Source organism: Onychostoma macrolepis, chromosome 07 (genome assembly GCF_012432095.1).
Source record: "Onychostoma macrolepis isolate SWU-2019 chromosome 07, ASM1243209v1, whole genome shotgun sequence".
NCBI lineage: Eukaryota > Metazoa > Chordata > Actinopteri > Cypriniformes > Cyprinidae > Onychostoma > Onychostoma macrolepis.
Window position 1 is genome coordinate 39,807,225 of NC_081161.1, and position 15,246 is coordinate 39,822,470.

At 35.9% G+C, this 15,246-nt stretch overlaps 1 protein-coding gene across 4 annotated transcripts in view; it reads right to left on the reverse strand.

Moving 5' to 3' along the window:
• The window catches only part of ntrk3b (neurotrophic tyrosine kinase, receptor, type 3b), a 139,543-nt gene that overhangs the window by 99,198 nt on the left and 25,099 nt on the right, over positions 1-15,246 (reverse strand). For all 4 annotated transcript variants that reach the window (XR_009272039.1, XM_058782029.1, XM_058782028.1 and 1 more), the window contains exon 3: positions 9,850-9,921. Coding sequence is in view for 3 of the 4 variants with exons in the window: in XM_058782029.1 (XP_058638012.1) it covers positions 9,850-9,921 (72 nt within the window). In the remaining variant the exon portion in view is untranslated. The remainder of the gene's footprint in view (positions 1-9,849; positions 9,922-15,246) is intronic.

A 15,246-nucleotide genomic window follows, 5' to 3' on the forward strand; every position in this document is an offset into this window, starting at 1 on the left:
ATATACATCGGCGTTATCTCAATGTTCACGTTCGTTATTTCTAAGGTTGATGTTTCATTGTGATGAGTGTGTGGTTGATTTCAGCTATGTGCTGTGTCAGAAGCACGCGCTTATCGCGGTTATATCAATGACAGTGTTGCAGGAGAAGATCACTATCTACAGCTGTTGTAGTCCCAAGTGAAATGCATTATGGGTAGTGAAGTTCGGAGAAATGTTCGTGCGACGTGTGCTCTGGCTGTGCTGTGTAGTTCAGAAAACATAGAAAGAACATCTATATAATATTCTGCTTTATTTCATTTCATTCAGGTCAGTCCACCCAGAAGTTTTGTGCACTGACTACTTTTATTTGCATGAGAGTAAAAATGGCATGCATCCTTTAACTTTGTCCATCTCCTCACTGCACGTACATGAATTAACAAGCTGTTTTGCTGCTGCTGGGACTGATGAAGTGGAGAAAGTAACAGCAGTTATCAAATGACTAAATTATGATATTTGCTCAGTTGGGTGCTGGGGTCTTATCTATCGGATTGCAATGTACAGTATATCCATTTTGTTAATTAACATTACACATAATGTAATTAGAGTTAAGCCAGTCGGCGTGGTAGCCGAGGCTCACATAGTCATAGGCCACTATTGATAAAGGGGTCATATGATGCAATTTCTTGTTTTACTTTTCTTTTGTGTGTTATGTGGCTGTTTGTGCATGTATCAGATCTGCAGAGTTACAAAGCTCAAAGTCTCCCACAAAAGGATTTATTCTATCAAAAAGAGAAGACTGATCCAGACCGGGCTAAAATGCCTCATTCAAACATGCCCCCACATGTCTGCATCACGATGTGGAAATATTTGCGTAATGCCACTCAAATGTGCACTCAACGAAAGACGGCGTGGTTTCAGTAATCTCAGTAGTGTTGATACAACCATGTCAGTGTGTTTCTATGTGAAAGCAAAAGCACTTTATTTGGCCTTCCAAAAGTAGATGCAATTAGGAATCATTGGTTAAGATTTGATTACAACAGAACAGCACAACCCAAATGTTCAAATTGTGCAACGCATTTTATGGACGACAGTTTCATGAACCTAGGAGAGTACATGGCTTGCTGTGAACAAAAAAAATGGGTCAATTCCGACTTTGCTATGTCAATCCGACGCTTCTGAATCAGCGACTGCAAGTATGTTTTGTTATTAGTTTAAGTATTTGCTATAGACTGTTCAAATGCTGAGTTTTGCGCAGTATAGAGTAATGCTTTGTGTGTGTGTGAGAGGGGAACAGGGTCACATCACAGCAGAGTGTACAGCCTGTCAGAAATCATAGCACGTCAGCTGTCTTAACCGCGGCTTGTTTACTGCAAATACATACGAGCATTATCACTGTGTCTGTCACGTGACTCTGTTCTCCTTTTGGGCTTAAACTGATGGTAAAACTAAGGACATTATTAACTGTCTTTATATTTACTTTGAAAGCTGAAGCTCGCGATTATGGTAAGGGTCGTTACATTTCCGACGCACACTTGTGGTGTTCGGCCAATCACAATGCACTGGGTCAGCTGGCCAATCAGAGCAGACTGTGCTTGTCGGAAAGAGGGGCTTTGTGGAAAACGATGCATTTGAGAGAGGCGGGGCATAGAGGAAGTACAATAATGTACAGTATTCGAAAAATGTGTGTTTTGAACATTAAAGCATGTCAACATATTCTGTTACACCAAATACACAAAATAATGATCTTTAAAAATAGCATCATATGACCCCTTTAAGCCGGTTATCGTGGTAGCCCAGGCACACATAGCCATAGGCCACTAGCGTTAAGCCGGTCAGCATGGTAGCCCAGGCACACAAAGATAGTAATACATGCGGTTCAGCAGCAGTACATATGTCTTGGCGATAGATCTGCTTGTTGGGGGGTGTTTTGTTCATGTTTTGGCTTGTATTGTCCCTTCTATATCTCCTGCTTTGTGGGGGGTTATTTCATGCAAGTTATATTTGCAGCAGCAGTATTTCTTACATGCTCACAGCAGCATGTTGTGGATGTATTGGCAGTAGCAAGTCTCGGTACTTGCTCTGCCGCAGCAGCAGCGTAGCAGATCTATTCCACCAAGACCAAATACATTAACATTGTCATGTACATTACCATGCCAATCCCTCCGAGAGTTGTCATGACAGAACTAAATTTAGGTGCAAAACATGGCAGAATGCACCTTTCAGCTGGTGTCCCAAATGACACAGAACAAGCAGGGCAGACCATCAATAATAAAATACAATTTAAATCGATTCTCAGACCAATGATTAAATTTTCGAAAACTGTTCTACAAAGTCACAGTAGAACATTTAATTTCCTTTCACGAAGAAGCACAACGTAAGATGCACAAGATCCCAAGACATTCTGCCGTTTATCAGTAAATGATGAAGTACTTCTTAACGGATAACTTATTCATGGAATGAAACCCAGATGGGATGTTTAACAAAAATGAAGTCAGACAACTCTTGACACTTTTTCTTTTTTTCATTAAAAAGGCACAGTATTAAATACAAGATAAAAAGGAAAATGTATGACGTCAATGATTTTAACCTTTTGATAGCCCATTTTTTTCCTTTTCAAAGATGCTAAGGGCCTTAACAATGTAAACTGAATCTTTACATTTATTTTTGTAAAATTTCAAATTGATTAAAAAAAAATGTATGATACTGTATGTATCTTTAATGTTTTGAAACCACAAAGAAAGACAGAGTGCTTCCCAAGCGGTGTAACAAACAAAAGGGTGTAACATTCAACCTTTAGCAAAAGCAGCAATTAATCCAAGAAGAGTATCATGTTAGTGGACAGACCCCTCTGAATTCCTGCTCTGTACCCAACCATAGCTATTAGCTTATCACCCGCAAAGGCTAAATGCTGTGTGTTCTGCATATCTTACGGGGATGTTTGGAAAGCTTTCACTGCCTCTAAAATCTTCCTACTTAGCTACATCCAAATCTGTGGGCAGCTTACAGTCTGTTCACTGGCTATCTCACGCACATTTTGCACAAAAATGGCAAGAGCTGCAAAATCGCCAGTTCCAATCCGATCGGTATGCGATACGTGACTTCTGGGAGTCAGGTGGTGCACCAGTCACTGGAACAAACAATGTTCACAGCCATTACAGCTTTCAGTCTTGAACTAATGATGGAGCCCTAAGTGTCCATACATTTTAAAGAAAACCCTCCATGATATCACTTTATATCATTCACTGCTGCGTTGTTTGAGGAAATAGCAGCTCACGTTTGAGAAATTCACTGTAACATGCATGGACACTAACTGTAATAAATGCAATAAGAATAGACCATTTTACCGCCACCGTTGTCTCGATGAACAATACATGCTGCATCTGCCAAATGGAGTCTGACTAGTCTGACTAAAACATTTAGGGCCAAAAAAAGCAGTTATGTCATTCTCTGGTGAGTCCACATAAGTGTTGGGATGGAGTAAAGTGATCTGCCAGAAGAAACAACAAATCCGTAAGACCACAAAAAGAAATCAGGCTTCACTGGGCAGAAGCTCTTAAGATCAGTGTGGGTTCAGGGGTTTTATACTAAAAATAACTATACTTGAAAGTACTGATTTTGAGGTCATTTTATTTATAGTCATACATAAATATATAAAGCTTGATAAAATTGTTATATGACACAGTTGTTCTAATTACCATTAATTTTCTTCAGCCTACTAGTAGTCCTACCATGAATAGCTATTACAGTACATCATGAATAAAATGATAAAAATGACACAATATCCTTCTTTTTATATCCACTAATGTATAAGGCACTTTTTTTTAAGTCCTGTACAAATTCATCAGGATAAAAATCTGGAAATGGGATTGAGGTATTTTTGGTTTTCTTTGCTGTCCTTGCAACCTAAACCACTTCTTTGTTTGACTGATTCCATAATGTATGTTATATTTAGAATATGTAGGCTTATCTTTCTAAGGCAGTTAATGCATCTAACTGTCCTATTAACTGCATCTACAGTAACTGTTCTTTGTCTAACTTTATTTACTTGGCATTTGTATTATTGGTTCCAGAGTGCTTTACATGACAGCACGTGCAATGCATGATAATTAGCTCAGCGATAACTGTATATAGCCAATGTATTAAATCCAAACTTAAACATGATAAAAATGCATGTTTATAGCTAAGGTGAAAGAAACTCGAAACTGAGAATAAGTCATTTCCGATTCACTGAATATATGCAATACATTTTTCTAAATTCAGTTTGTATTTCCACATGAATGAAGCATCAACAAGCACTTATTTAAATAATATTTTATGCATTTAAAAAAGCTAAAACAACCTCAAAAACCAAAAAAACAAGCTAAAATATTAATATTCACAAAAACGGTTCCCTGTTCTGCATAGCAATGCCGTTGTATCACAAATCTGGATGTATACTTCACATAACCCATATTTGTAAAAAAGGACAGTATGTAGTAGACTGTAAGTATAGTATGATGAAATATGAAAAATATGACCAACAAAAAGCATTTAGACTATTATAATATTACAATATGTCTAGCTGTATTTCACACATAAGTTCACTCAGCCCTAGAGTGAAGTCATTTTGTTAGAAATATTATTGTGCCGATCTGAGTCATGTTCAAATGAACACATAATATTTGGCCCTAATTGAATGGGATGTCAGAGGAGGGGGATCGGTGAAGAAAGTGACATTTTGGGAAAGGAGAATCATGTAGAGGAGAAACACTTAATGAGGGAGAGACTTTCCGCCCTCCCAAGAGGATATGACCTTTCCTCCTTCCCTACAATGGGTCCTTCAGATTTATTAGGCTTCTGTTGATATGTGGGCTGTGGAGACATAACGTCTGGCCACCCAGACTGCGCTCCGTCATTTAAAACACAGGACGTTTAGGACGCATAAAAACCAAAAGGTTCATTCAAGTCAATGTGTGGAATTAACAAGCGGGTTTCTTTGGGAGCTGGGGAATTCGTAGTGCTGGTTTATAATGTATTTCACATTACGTGTTATTTCACATTAGCATTGATGGTTCCATGAAGAACCTCTAACATAAAGGTATAAAAGGTTCTTAATAGTGGAAAAACATACTTTAGATTAGATTATTAAAATGTTCTTCAGACTAAGAAAATGGTTCTTCTATGGCATTGCTTTTGAAACCTTTATTTTTAACAGTGTTGGGCAAGCTACTTGGTTACAGTTACTCCTCATTAAATTAAACTTCACTACACTAAAGCTACAGCCCTGGGAAATGTAGCAAGCTAAGCTACAGCAACGTGGCAAAAGTAGTTTACTACATCTAAGCTATTTATATTGAACATTTATATACCAATCAATACTCTCTCTCAGTGATTATGTACATTTATCTGCGTTTTCCTCTTATCAGTTGCTAATATCATGTTGCTCAATTTATTATTTAGTTCTCTGTGCAATAGTCTTACCCCTCAAAACATCTAGTCATTACTTCATTAAAGTCATTAAATGCAAAATGGTTGATCTAGTTGTCATAAACTGTCATATTTTCTACACCTTTCTATTAGTCTTTTTGTAAATTTGCCATGTATTGTGCAGGTGAATCTTGACTTTCACTAATGAAGAGAATGAAGATCAACCAATGATAAATCAGTTCTCTGAAATTCCTCATACAGTGCTGCATGCAAAAGTTTTGTATTTTCGCTTTTGTGCCCATATTTCTTTTTCTTTTCTATATCACAATGATGTTGTAATGTTTTTTTATTTTGTCAGATCACTTTTGCCTATCTTGTTTGTGAACAATGACACAAGGACTTTTCATTCTGATGGCACAGCTATGTTCATTGACATAAATACTTACTTTTGAGAGATGAACATTTCTCTGAATATTTTGAATAAGTTACAGGCTTTTGCAGGTAATCCATTGTGTAGTGCGAAAAAGTGACTGAGAAAAACTGTAAAATCAAAAGTTGTGTTTGTTAACATAGTTAATGCACTGTGAACTAACATGAACTAGGGCTAGGCTAACAATGAACGACTGTATTTTCATTAACAAAGATTAATAAAATACTGTAATAAATGTAGGCTATTGTTGTATGCTCATGTTAGTTAATACATTAGCTAATCTTATTGTATAGCCTATTGTTACCATATAGATATACAGAACTGGCTACATTTATTTGCATCGTTACATGTGTCATATTATTAACTTTTCACCAAGATCAAGTTCAAGCTTTTGACCAGCAAATGTTTTTTTCGTCATTAGGCTACCGCCACATCAAAGGCAGTACCGGCATCGCATTTAGCCTACATTTTTATGAACTTGCAGGTCATACAGTTTTCTGTCGCTGGGCACTCAGTTTTTTCTTCTGTTATTTGGCCAAAGTATCATATTATAAAAGATTCAGCGCTTCGCACAAGCTATATTTGGCTGTGACTTTACAACAAATGCTAGACTAAGACACTCTTCTCCGCTCCTCAAATACAAAAAACATTAGCCTTTATAAATATAGTGTTTCTTGAGTAAAGAAAACACTGTACTTATTCAATCAACAGTTCTTTATTTACCTTCAGACTGCAAACAAGCTGATGCTCTAAACTTCGCTACTGAAAAGTTATTTGATTCAGAAAGCAAGAAAGGTTTCGTATTCGCCATCCTTTCCTATCAAAATGCTTGCTACGGATGCAAAAACGCAGAAAATCAAACCTGATCCGAATTTTTTATGACGGACTAAAGTTTCGGAGGCAGTGTGTAAACGTGCAAGGCTGCTGCTGGCCAAATGGATGCCCTAAGCAGAATTGTATTGTTGTATTGCCCCCTCCCTCAAATTTTATGGAAGTAAAAAAATAAAAATAAAAAACTACTATAGGGGTGAAAATAGAACTCTAATAAAATATAAAAGTGAATAAATAAATAAATTGTAATTAAATTTACAAATTACGACTGTAGCTCTAGACAGTTACATATGGCTATTATTTTATTAATACAGTTGTCTGATTGATTTTATAGTCTCAAGCATTCAGAAAACACGCAAAAGAAAATTAAGCAGTTTTAAAACCATGGTTAATTTTTGTAAAGGCTGTGATGTCCACATGTTTTTGTTGAAGAAATTATAGAGGCTGTGTCATCTATCGCAAAAAGGTGCACATGGCCAAAAATGTAAGATTAAGATATTTGAATTAAATGTTTGTTCAATATTAAACAAGGACATGATTGTCCTGTAAGTGTAACAGCAGTTACCAGGCCTTTGGCACCCTTTGGAGGCATTTGTAATAATATGTAATGTACATAAATTGTTTATTTTGTATTACATTATGTATTTTAACAGTGTTATTCAATGAAACCAAATAATTCTTAATTAACCAATCATTATTGCTTCATTGTTTTTATATAATGCATTTGAAGTCATTTTAAAGGCTGTTGTTGACTTAGGTCTGTTTTTATAACCACAAAAAAAATGTATCTTAATACTACTTTGTAAATGATTGTTTGAAGGAACAAAACCATGGTTAATTTGTGGTTACCATGGCTACAAGAACCATGATTTTTGGTTTTATTCGTAGTAAAAAGCATGGCTAATTTTCGTAAGGGAACATAGAAACTCAAGAGAGAATATTAGTTGCGTTGGTGGTGGTGAAGTATTAGACATCAAAACACGTTGTTAAAATCAACAGCCAAAAAAGTTTCACAGGATTATGAATGTACCTGAAAGTGATGCACGGGCTTCATCTTTTTTTCTTTTTCTTTTCTCGGCACCGGATTGCTGATGTCTTTTCACGGGCATAGCTCTCCATTAATTACGATCATCTGCAGTCAGCCGCAAACATGAGGCGTGTCACGTGTGCTTAGCCTACTGCGTTCACCGTAAAATGCCATATGTTTATATTTTTATGTATGTGTATGGGTTATTATTAATATAGAACGAAAGGGTTTTTTTTTGGAGCAACTGGTGCCCCCCTGGGAGTTGGTGCCCTACTCAAACTGCGTATTCTATGTATAGGGAGCAGCAGTACTGTAAACATAATTGACACAACGTGAGGTCATATTTATTTTTTAACGTGCGAAAATTTCGGTGTGTAATGGCCTTTACTCCACATGGCCTTAATCAGTGTTTTGTCTTTTGAAAATGCTGCCTGTTACTGAATGTAATTTATTTCCATCGGCCATTACAGCTTCAAAAGTGGCCACTTTAATCCTCTGAGAGCCACAATTGAATAAGACACAAGCAGTCATCTTTGTTACTGAAGTTCCTGACCGTATTTCTTAATGAGTCTGCAATTAGCATGTCCATCTGCTCTGTCCGTGCCTCAAGTGAACACAAGATCTTTTACTTTTTAGCCCATTCAGTGCTTTGCCTGTTCACTTGACTTTAACTGAGACCATTATCGCATACTCTCGAAAATCATGCGTTGCTCTGCTTGTGAGACTCTGACAGACATCAAAGGTCACAGGTAGACATTTTGCTTACTGGCATGAAGGGTAAAAAATGTATTAATGAGAGTATCACGATGATTTCTCCTAGCTATGGTAAAAAGAACGTCTATCCATTAGTTGTGCAATGGTTCAAAGAAAGGTTAGCCAACATGAAAAGTAAAAGCTATGGTTTCCAAAAGAGATAAACCCTCCAACTGGCACCTGCATTTCAGAAGTAAAAAATTGATCAGCAGGAAACTGTTTAAAGTTGGCATTAAGATAAAAATTCACCCTGTCTATTTTCTACACACGCGTTATCAGTCTTATTGTGATTCATTCATGCATGTTGTAATTTTTAATTAAAATGTCATAACTTGATTTTCCAGTGAAATGACAGACTTCTCTCTGGTGATGCATTTTGGACTTTAGTCTGCTTAAACCCAACTCTTTTCTTACCACTGACTGCAAGCTGCACATTCAACCAATCTGCCATCTAATCAACAACTGGCTGATAGAACCAAGTCCCTGCCCAACATGTTTCCTTTTCAATAGTCTCTTTCATTTGGATGTACGTCACAATGCAAAAAAGATCTGTCGTTACTTCAGTTTCATTGCAATATTAACTTGATTTACAGTAGGACATATGTTCCTCAACATCACTTGTTATTTCTACGCTGAAAAAAAAAAAAAAAAAAGTTGTAGAAACAATTTTAGTAACACCATACTTTAAAGCCTTTGTGTGTAATGCACTATTAAAGTTAAAATGCATTGTAATATTTGAAGGTATGGTTGTAATGTGCCTTTTTGTGTCTTATTATATTTTCTAAAGCTGTAACAATGAATAGTTAAGTATTATAATATATTGCACTTGTGAATGCAATTATTCATGAGATCATACAATGCACTACAAGGTGTTACAAGACACAATTAATGCATTAAAACTACTTTTATAATGCATTATATAACAGTGTTACCACAATTTTCACTCAGGAATTGCTAGTAAATTCACAATTAATTACAATGAAATGGCAAGTAACACATTGAATTAAACAAGGAATTTTGAAGTAGAAAGACTAAAATTGTACTTTCTTATAAAACATACTCCAAAAATCTTTGCAACTTAGCCAGTAATTGCCCTCTGATTTAAGTTATGACTGGTTGATAGGCATGACATTTCTGTGAGGTTGAAAACATTAATTAAAAATGAATCAAGTTGATTGAACTAAATGATCAAAAACATTAGAAGACTAGATGCTGGGATTAATCTTTTGACTCATTCACTGACTCTTTCTGTCCACTGTATCATTACACCAGCTACTATTGACAAGTAATATAATCACTAAATGTAAATTGCCCAATATTAGCCACTGTTTACAGGTGCATGGAAGCGAACAAGACTGATTAATTCACTTAAAAGATACATTCAGAGAATGACAAAAACATACTTTAAAGACATTTTACTCACATGTAGCGCAGGTGAGGATTCTGCGCAAATGCACGTGCCTGGATTGTCCGTAAACTGCAGTTTATTATTGTCCTGAAAAGAGAAAGAGAGATTATCATATGTGACCTGTGTTGGCAAAATGAGTCACAATGATCAAAAATGATGGAATTCCAAAAACTGTTGGAATCGGACAAAAACTGACTGAGCTACACCTGTTTGAAGTCAATGGAGTCAGCAAAGTAAAATTTAGAGAAAAACTGATTTAACGTTTTCTGAAGGTTCCAAAGCAAAATCACCTAGCAACATTGCATCTTTTCCCCCCACTACTTTTTCTTAATAGTCATTACTAGATTAATTATCACAATATAGCTATTTTTTATTTTATCTTTGTTGTTATTAATAAGAACTGATGCAAAAAGAGAACAAATATAAGAAAAAAACAAGTGTATAGTGTATTACTTTTTTACATTTTTCATCTAAACATAAGCATTCAAGTAAGAAAAACACATAGTAAAATGTAAAAATCACTCATTACAAATAAATTGATTATTAAAACAACAAAAGCAGTTGTAATCAAGTGCAGTGAGTGATTCTCTCTTTTTACTGTCAGCACGAGAAGCGAGCGGAGAAAAGGTACTCCTCTCAGAAAACATACAAATAAAGATACTTTTAGATGCTTAATTTTTATTTGTAGCATTGAGATCGCTAGACGAGGTCTAGCTTTTTTGTGTGTGAAAACCTCAAATTCGAACAAAATCCACCTCAAAATGAGGCCGTGCGCATTCTGACTCATTTTGACAGCACGGGTCACATATGAAAAATGCACAGTTCCTCTCAAAAATCTGTGAATGACAGGTGTCATTGGCTGGCCACAAATGAGCAGCATCAATCCAGCAATGATGAGGGCAAATGAATTTCCCAAGGTGAGACCACCAACATTTATTTCAGCCTCCACACAGCACGGTTCATCCAGTAATTTTGACTGAGGGCCCTGTTGTTGGTCATTTGCACCTGGCATTGCAAGTCGATCATTCAAACCTGAGGAAGCCAACAGTTCATTAGAGCCTTGCGGCTTGATATACACCGTTTATGATGATAAACTGCAGAAGCAATCTCAGTTCACCATCTTTCCCATCTCTTCAGAGAGTGTCATTAGAATAATGGTATCATCAGGGTCCCCAATTTCACAGCACTGAGCCGCAGCGGCAGCTGGAATGAATTGTGCATCCTAAAGACTCTGTGCACAGTCTCAGTGGCATTAATTGGTAATGACTGCATCCTTTTCATTACAGGAATTTAATGCAAAAAGTGATTACACTCACAACACCCTTATCCGGTGAACAGTAATCAGTACAGAATTAGTTTTATTATGATGATGGCTCTATAGCTATAACTATTTCTAGGAATACAATTATCCGTCTCTGTTATGTAGAAGATGTAAGGAGGATGTTGGCTTTATACCATTGTTGTTGGTGTTTATACCATTTCTTCTCTTAACCATTCAGCTCTTAAAAGCCTGAAAACAAATGCAAGGGGCCTTATTATGAAACCCTCCTGATGGTCCTTCACGTGACACGTGTGAACTTGTGGGGGTGGGATTACGAGTGTAGGCAGATATTTCATTCCGGCGCTGCTGCAATGGTGCTTCTGTGTGTGCTAGTGAACTCCCTACGAGCAGGTCAGTGGTCTCTACCAATGTTTGAACTAGAAAAGTTTGGCACCTAGCACTTCAAATGTTGTTCAGGCCTTATGTGCTTTGAATACCTCAAGATCTATACAAGCTTAAAAGGATAGTTCAGCCAAAAATAAAATACTGTCATCATTTACTTACACTTATGTCCTTCCAAAACAGCATGACTTTCTACTGTGGAACACAAAATAAATATTTTGGGCACAAACAATATTTACAAACAGCAAAATAAATACATTTTTGTACTCTACAGAAGAACTGAGGTCATATAGGTTTGAAACAAGTAAATGGTGACAGAATTTTCATCTTCAAGTGAACTATTCCTTTAAGATTTGGTTTAGATGGATGGACGGATTGATAGATGTTGTATGTGAATGTATGGATGGGCTGGGCTGAAAAAGTAATATATTTAAAATACATGCATTTCATACTAAGTATAGTTAAAATCTATTAACATATTTACTGACAGATAACTCTAAACTTACTGGTATAAAAATTATAATTAAACTTTATTTGGCGTACTACTTGAGCACAATGCACATTTCTTAATATTAAGTCTAAAATGTGTTTTAATGTCACTTTTGATGAGAATTGCATAATATCAGTCTTTAAATGCAAAATACTTAGTGTAACTCAAGTGTACTTGCAATAGTTCCACTTTAGCACAATCAAATATACTAAGCATATCTTTAATCGTACTTCAGCACTACTTCTGCACTATTAAAGTGCATTAAGCACAAAATTAGTTGTTCCAATTTAGCAGACTTGAAGTATACCAGTTTAGTATACTGAAAGTACAATTGCAGGTTATTTTATTAAGTACATAAATATGAAAATGTATTTGTAGTATACTTGGCATGAAATAAATGTATTTCAAATACATTTAAGTATATTTATTCACTAGGGTAGATGGATGGATAGACATACAGATGGACAGACAAATGGCAGATACATAGAACAGGGTTGCTGCAGGATTTTTAAGCTCAAATTTAAGACTTTTTAAGACCTTTTAAGACCTGCACAAATAAAATTAATATCATATGAGCAGAGTAGGGCAATGTCTATTAAACTATTAAACTGTAAAATGACTGTAAAAAGCATGATTTACAGTTCAGATAGAAGTTTTCACAAAAAGTTTTATAAAATGATACACTTCACATTTCAGCCTTTAAACCATTTTTTTAAGAAAATAGATGAGTCAAAAGTATTAATTATTATATTAATTTAAACAATTATTATCAATAAATTATTATATTAATTAAATGACATACAAACACATTTTACTGTTTAGAATTATCATCTCATCGATCCACCAGTTCACATTTACAGCTCTGCGTGTTTGCAGGTTAAAAACATGGGTTGATTTTCGCATTGGTCTGAACAAAAAACAACCCAATGTTCCTACAGTACCAGAGGCTGCAGTTCTAGGACTGCATAGGACCCTTTTTTGGTACAGCGCTATCTACTCCAACAGAGGAGACCTGATTCAAACATCAAACAAACAGATGCAAAGACTAGATCCATGGAAACTATTCATTTTTTATCTTTCCATCTTATTTTTAATGTAAGAGCTAGCGTGAACTGTTTGAGGGGGAGTCAGCAATCTCCATTTAGCCTTTTTAGCTGTGCAAAACAGTTCATTGTGCTGCTGGATGTTGTAAATTAGTATTTGTATTTAAATTATTTTACATTTAAAGTACTAATAATCACACTAATTTGTATCGCAATTGTTTTACCGTTTACTGCTCTTTAAGTGTCACACATCAGACGTGAAGCGCTGCAGCTAATGAACTGAAGTCTCTCACAGACACAAGTCTTTCTTTCCATGAAAACTGAATTTAAAACCAGAATATAATTGAATATATTGAAATAAATTAGGTTAAATATTTCAAGAGGGTTACCAACGTGTATGTTTATGGTTAGGAGTAGATTAGGACATTAATTAAGTGTATACAATTAAACAACTACATAATTCCTTAAAAATAATAATATACAGAATTGAATAGCAAGTGCTATAAAATAATATGAGCCACTAATATTTAGTCATTTAGCAGGTGCTTTTATCCAAAGCTTACAAATGAGGACAATGGAAGCAATCAAAATCAACAAAAGAGCAACCACATGCAAGTGCTATAACAAGTCTCATTTAGACTAATGCAGTATACGTAGCAAGGGATTTTTTTTTTTATTATATAATAAATAAAAAGAAAACCGATAGAATAGAAAAAGAATAGAGCAAGCTAGTGTTAGAGGCCTTTTTTGCTTTTGTTAATTGTATAATAAATAAAAAGAAAACAGATGGAATACAAAAAGATTAGAAAAGCTAGTGTTAGTTTTTTTAGTTTTTTTAGAAAACAAGCAGTAAATAGAGTGCAAGTCTAAAAGGGACATGTTTGTTTGTTTGTTTGTTTGTTTGTTTGTTTTAAAGAATAAAATACGTTTAATGAAAAAGTCTGTGAAAGTGATTTTGTGCCTCTTTGGGATGAACAAAGCGACGTTCACTTGCAGAACGCAAACTTCTAGAAGCACATGGGTCTGAAGTACTGAATTTAGGTAAAGGGGGTGCAGAGCCAGAGGTGGTTTTGTAGGCAAGCATTAATGCCTTGAATTTTATGCGAGCAGCTATTGGTAGCCAGTGCAAATTGATAAAGAGAGGTGTGACATTCTTCATTCATTCTTTTTGGCTCATTAAAAAGTAATCTGGCTGCCGCGTTCTGAATTAATTGTAAAGGTTTGATAGAACTGGCTGGAAGACCTGACATAATACATACATACAAAAAATAAATAAATAAAATAATTAAAAAAACAAACAAACAAAAACAAAAAACTATAGGGTCCTAGGAATCCGGTTCTGAAACTACAGCCTCCGGTATTGCAGGAATCCCCTACTCACAACAAAACAACAGCCTTATTATTGAACATGCACATTCATTCTCTGCCAGCAGGAGGCGCTTTAGAACTGTTTCCGTGGTAACGGCAGAACACAAAGTAGCACAGCACTGGACTTTGAAACCTGCAGCGCTCATATTTATTTATAGCCTTTTGAAGTTTAATACTCACATTAAGCTGTATCAGGATTCTGGTCTGTAACCAAATTTAAGACCTCTTGAAATCATAATTAAGACTTCCTTGAACAATCTAAGACTTTTTAAGGACCCGCGGGAACCCTGATGGAAAGATGGTTGAATAGATGGACAGATATACAGATGGATGGATGGATGGTTGGATAGATAGACAAGCGAATAGACAGACGGTTGGTTGGATAGATAGATGAACAGATACATAGAGGGATAAATTGACAGACAGACAGATGGATGGATAGATTGCCAGATGTCTGGGTGGACAGATATAGTCTTAGGTTAGAACATTTGAAAAAAGTTTGTACAGCAACTCATCATTGTTAAATCAACATAATATCAGTGCACAAACCTACCAGCTTACCCAACAAAACCCCACAGGTGGGCTGAGATGTTGTATGACTCAACTAAACTATTCCACACCAAACCTCCACAGACAGGTCCTGCATTCATGCGTTTGGTTATGTAACATTTCTATCTTCAGTGTTTGTGCTTAAAAAAAGTTGTGAGACGCAGAGCTCAACACATGCGGAAGCTGATGACCTTTAGTGGAACCTCAGAGGGTAATTTAGAGGCCTGGGGGTCAGAGCTGTTTCCAGGCATGGGACGGACCATGAGAGCCCACCATCAGCAGAAGAGAGAGCAACGTTA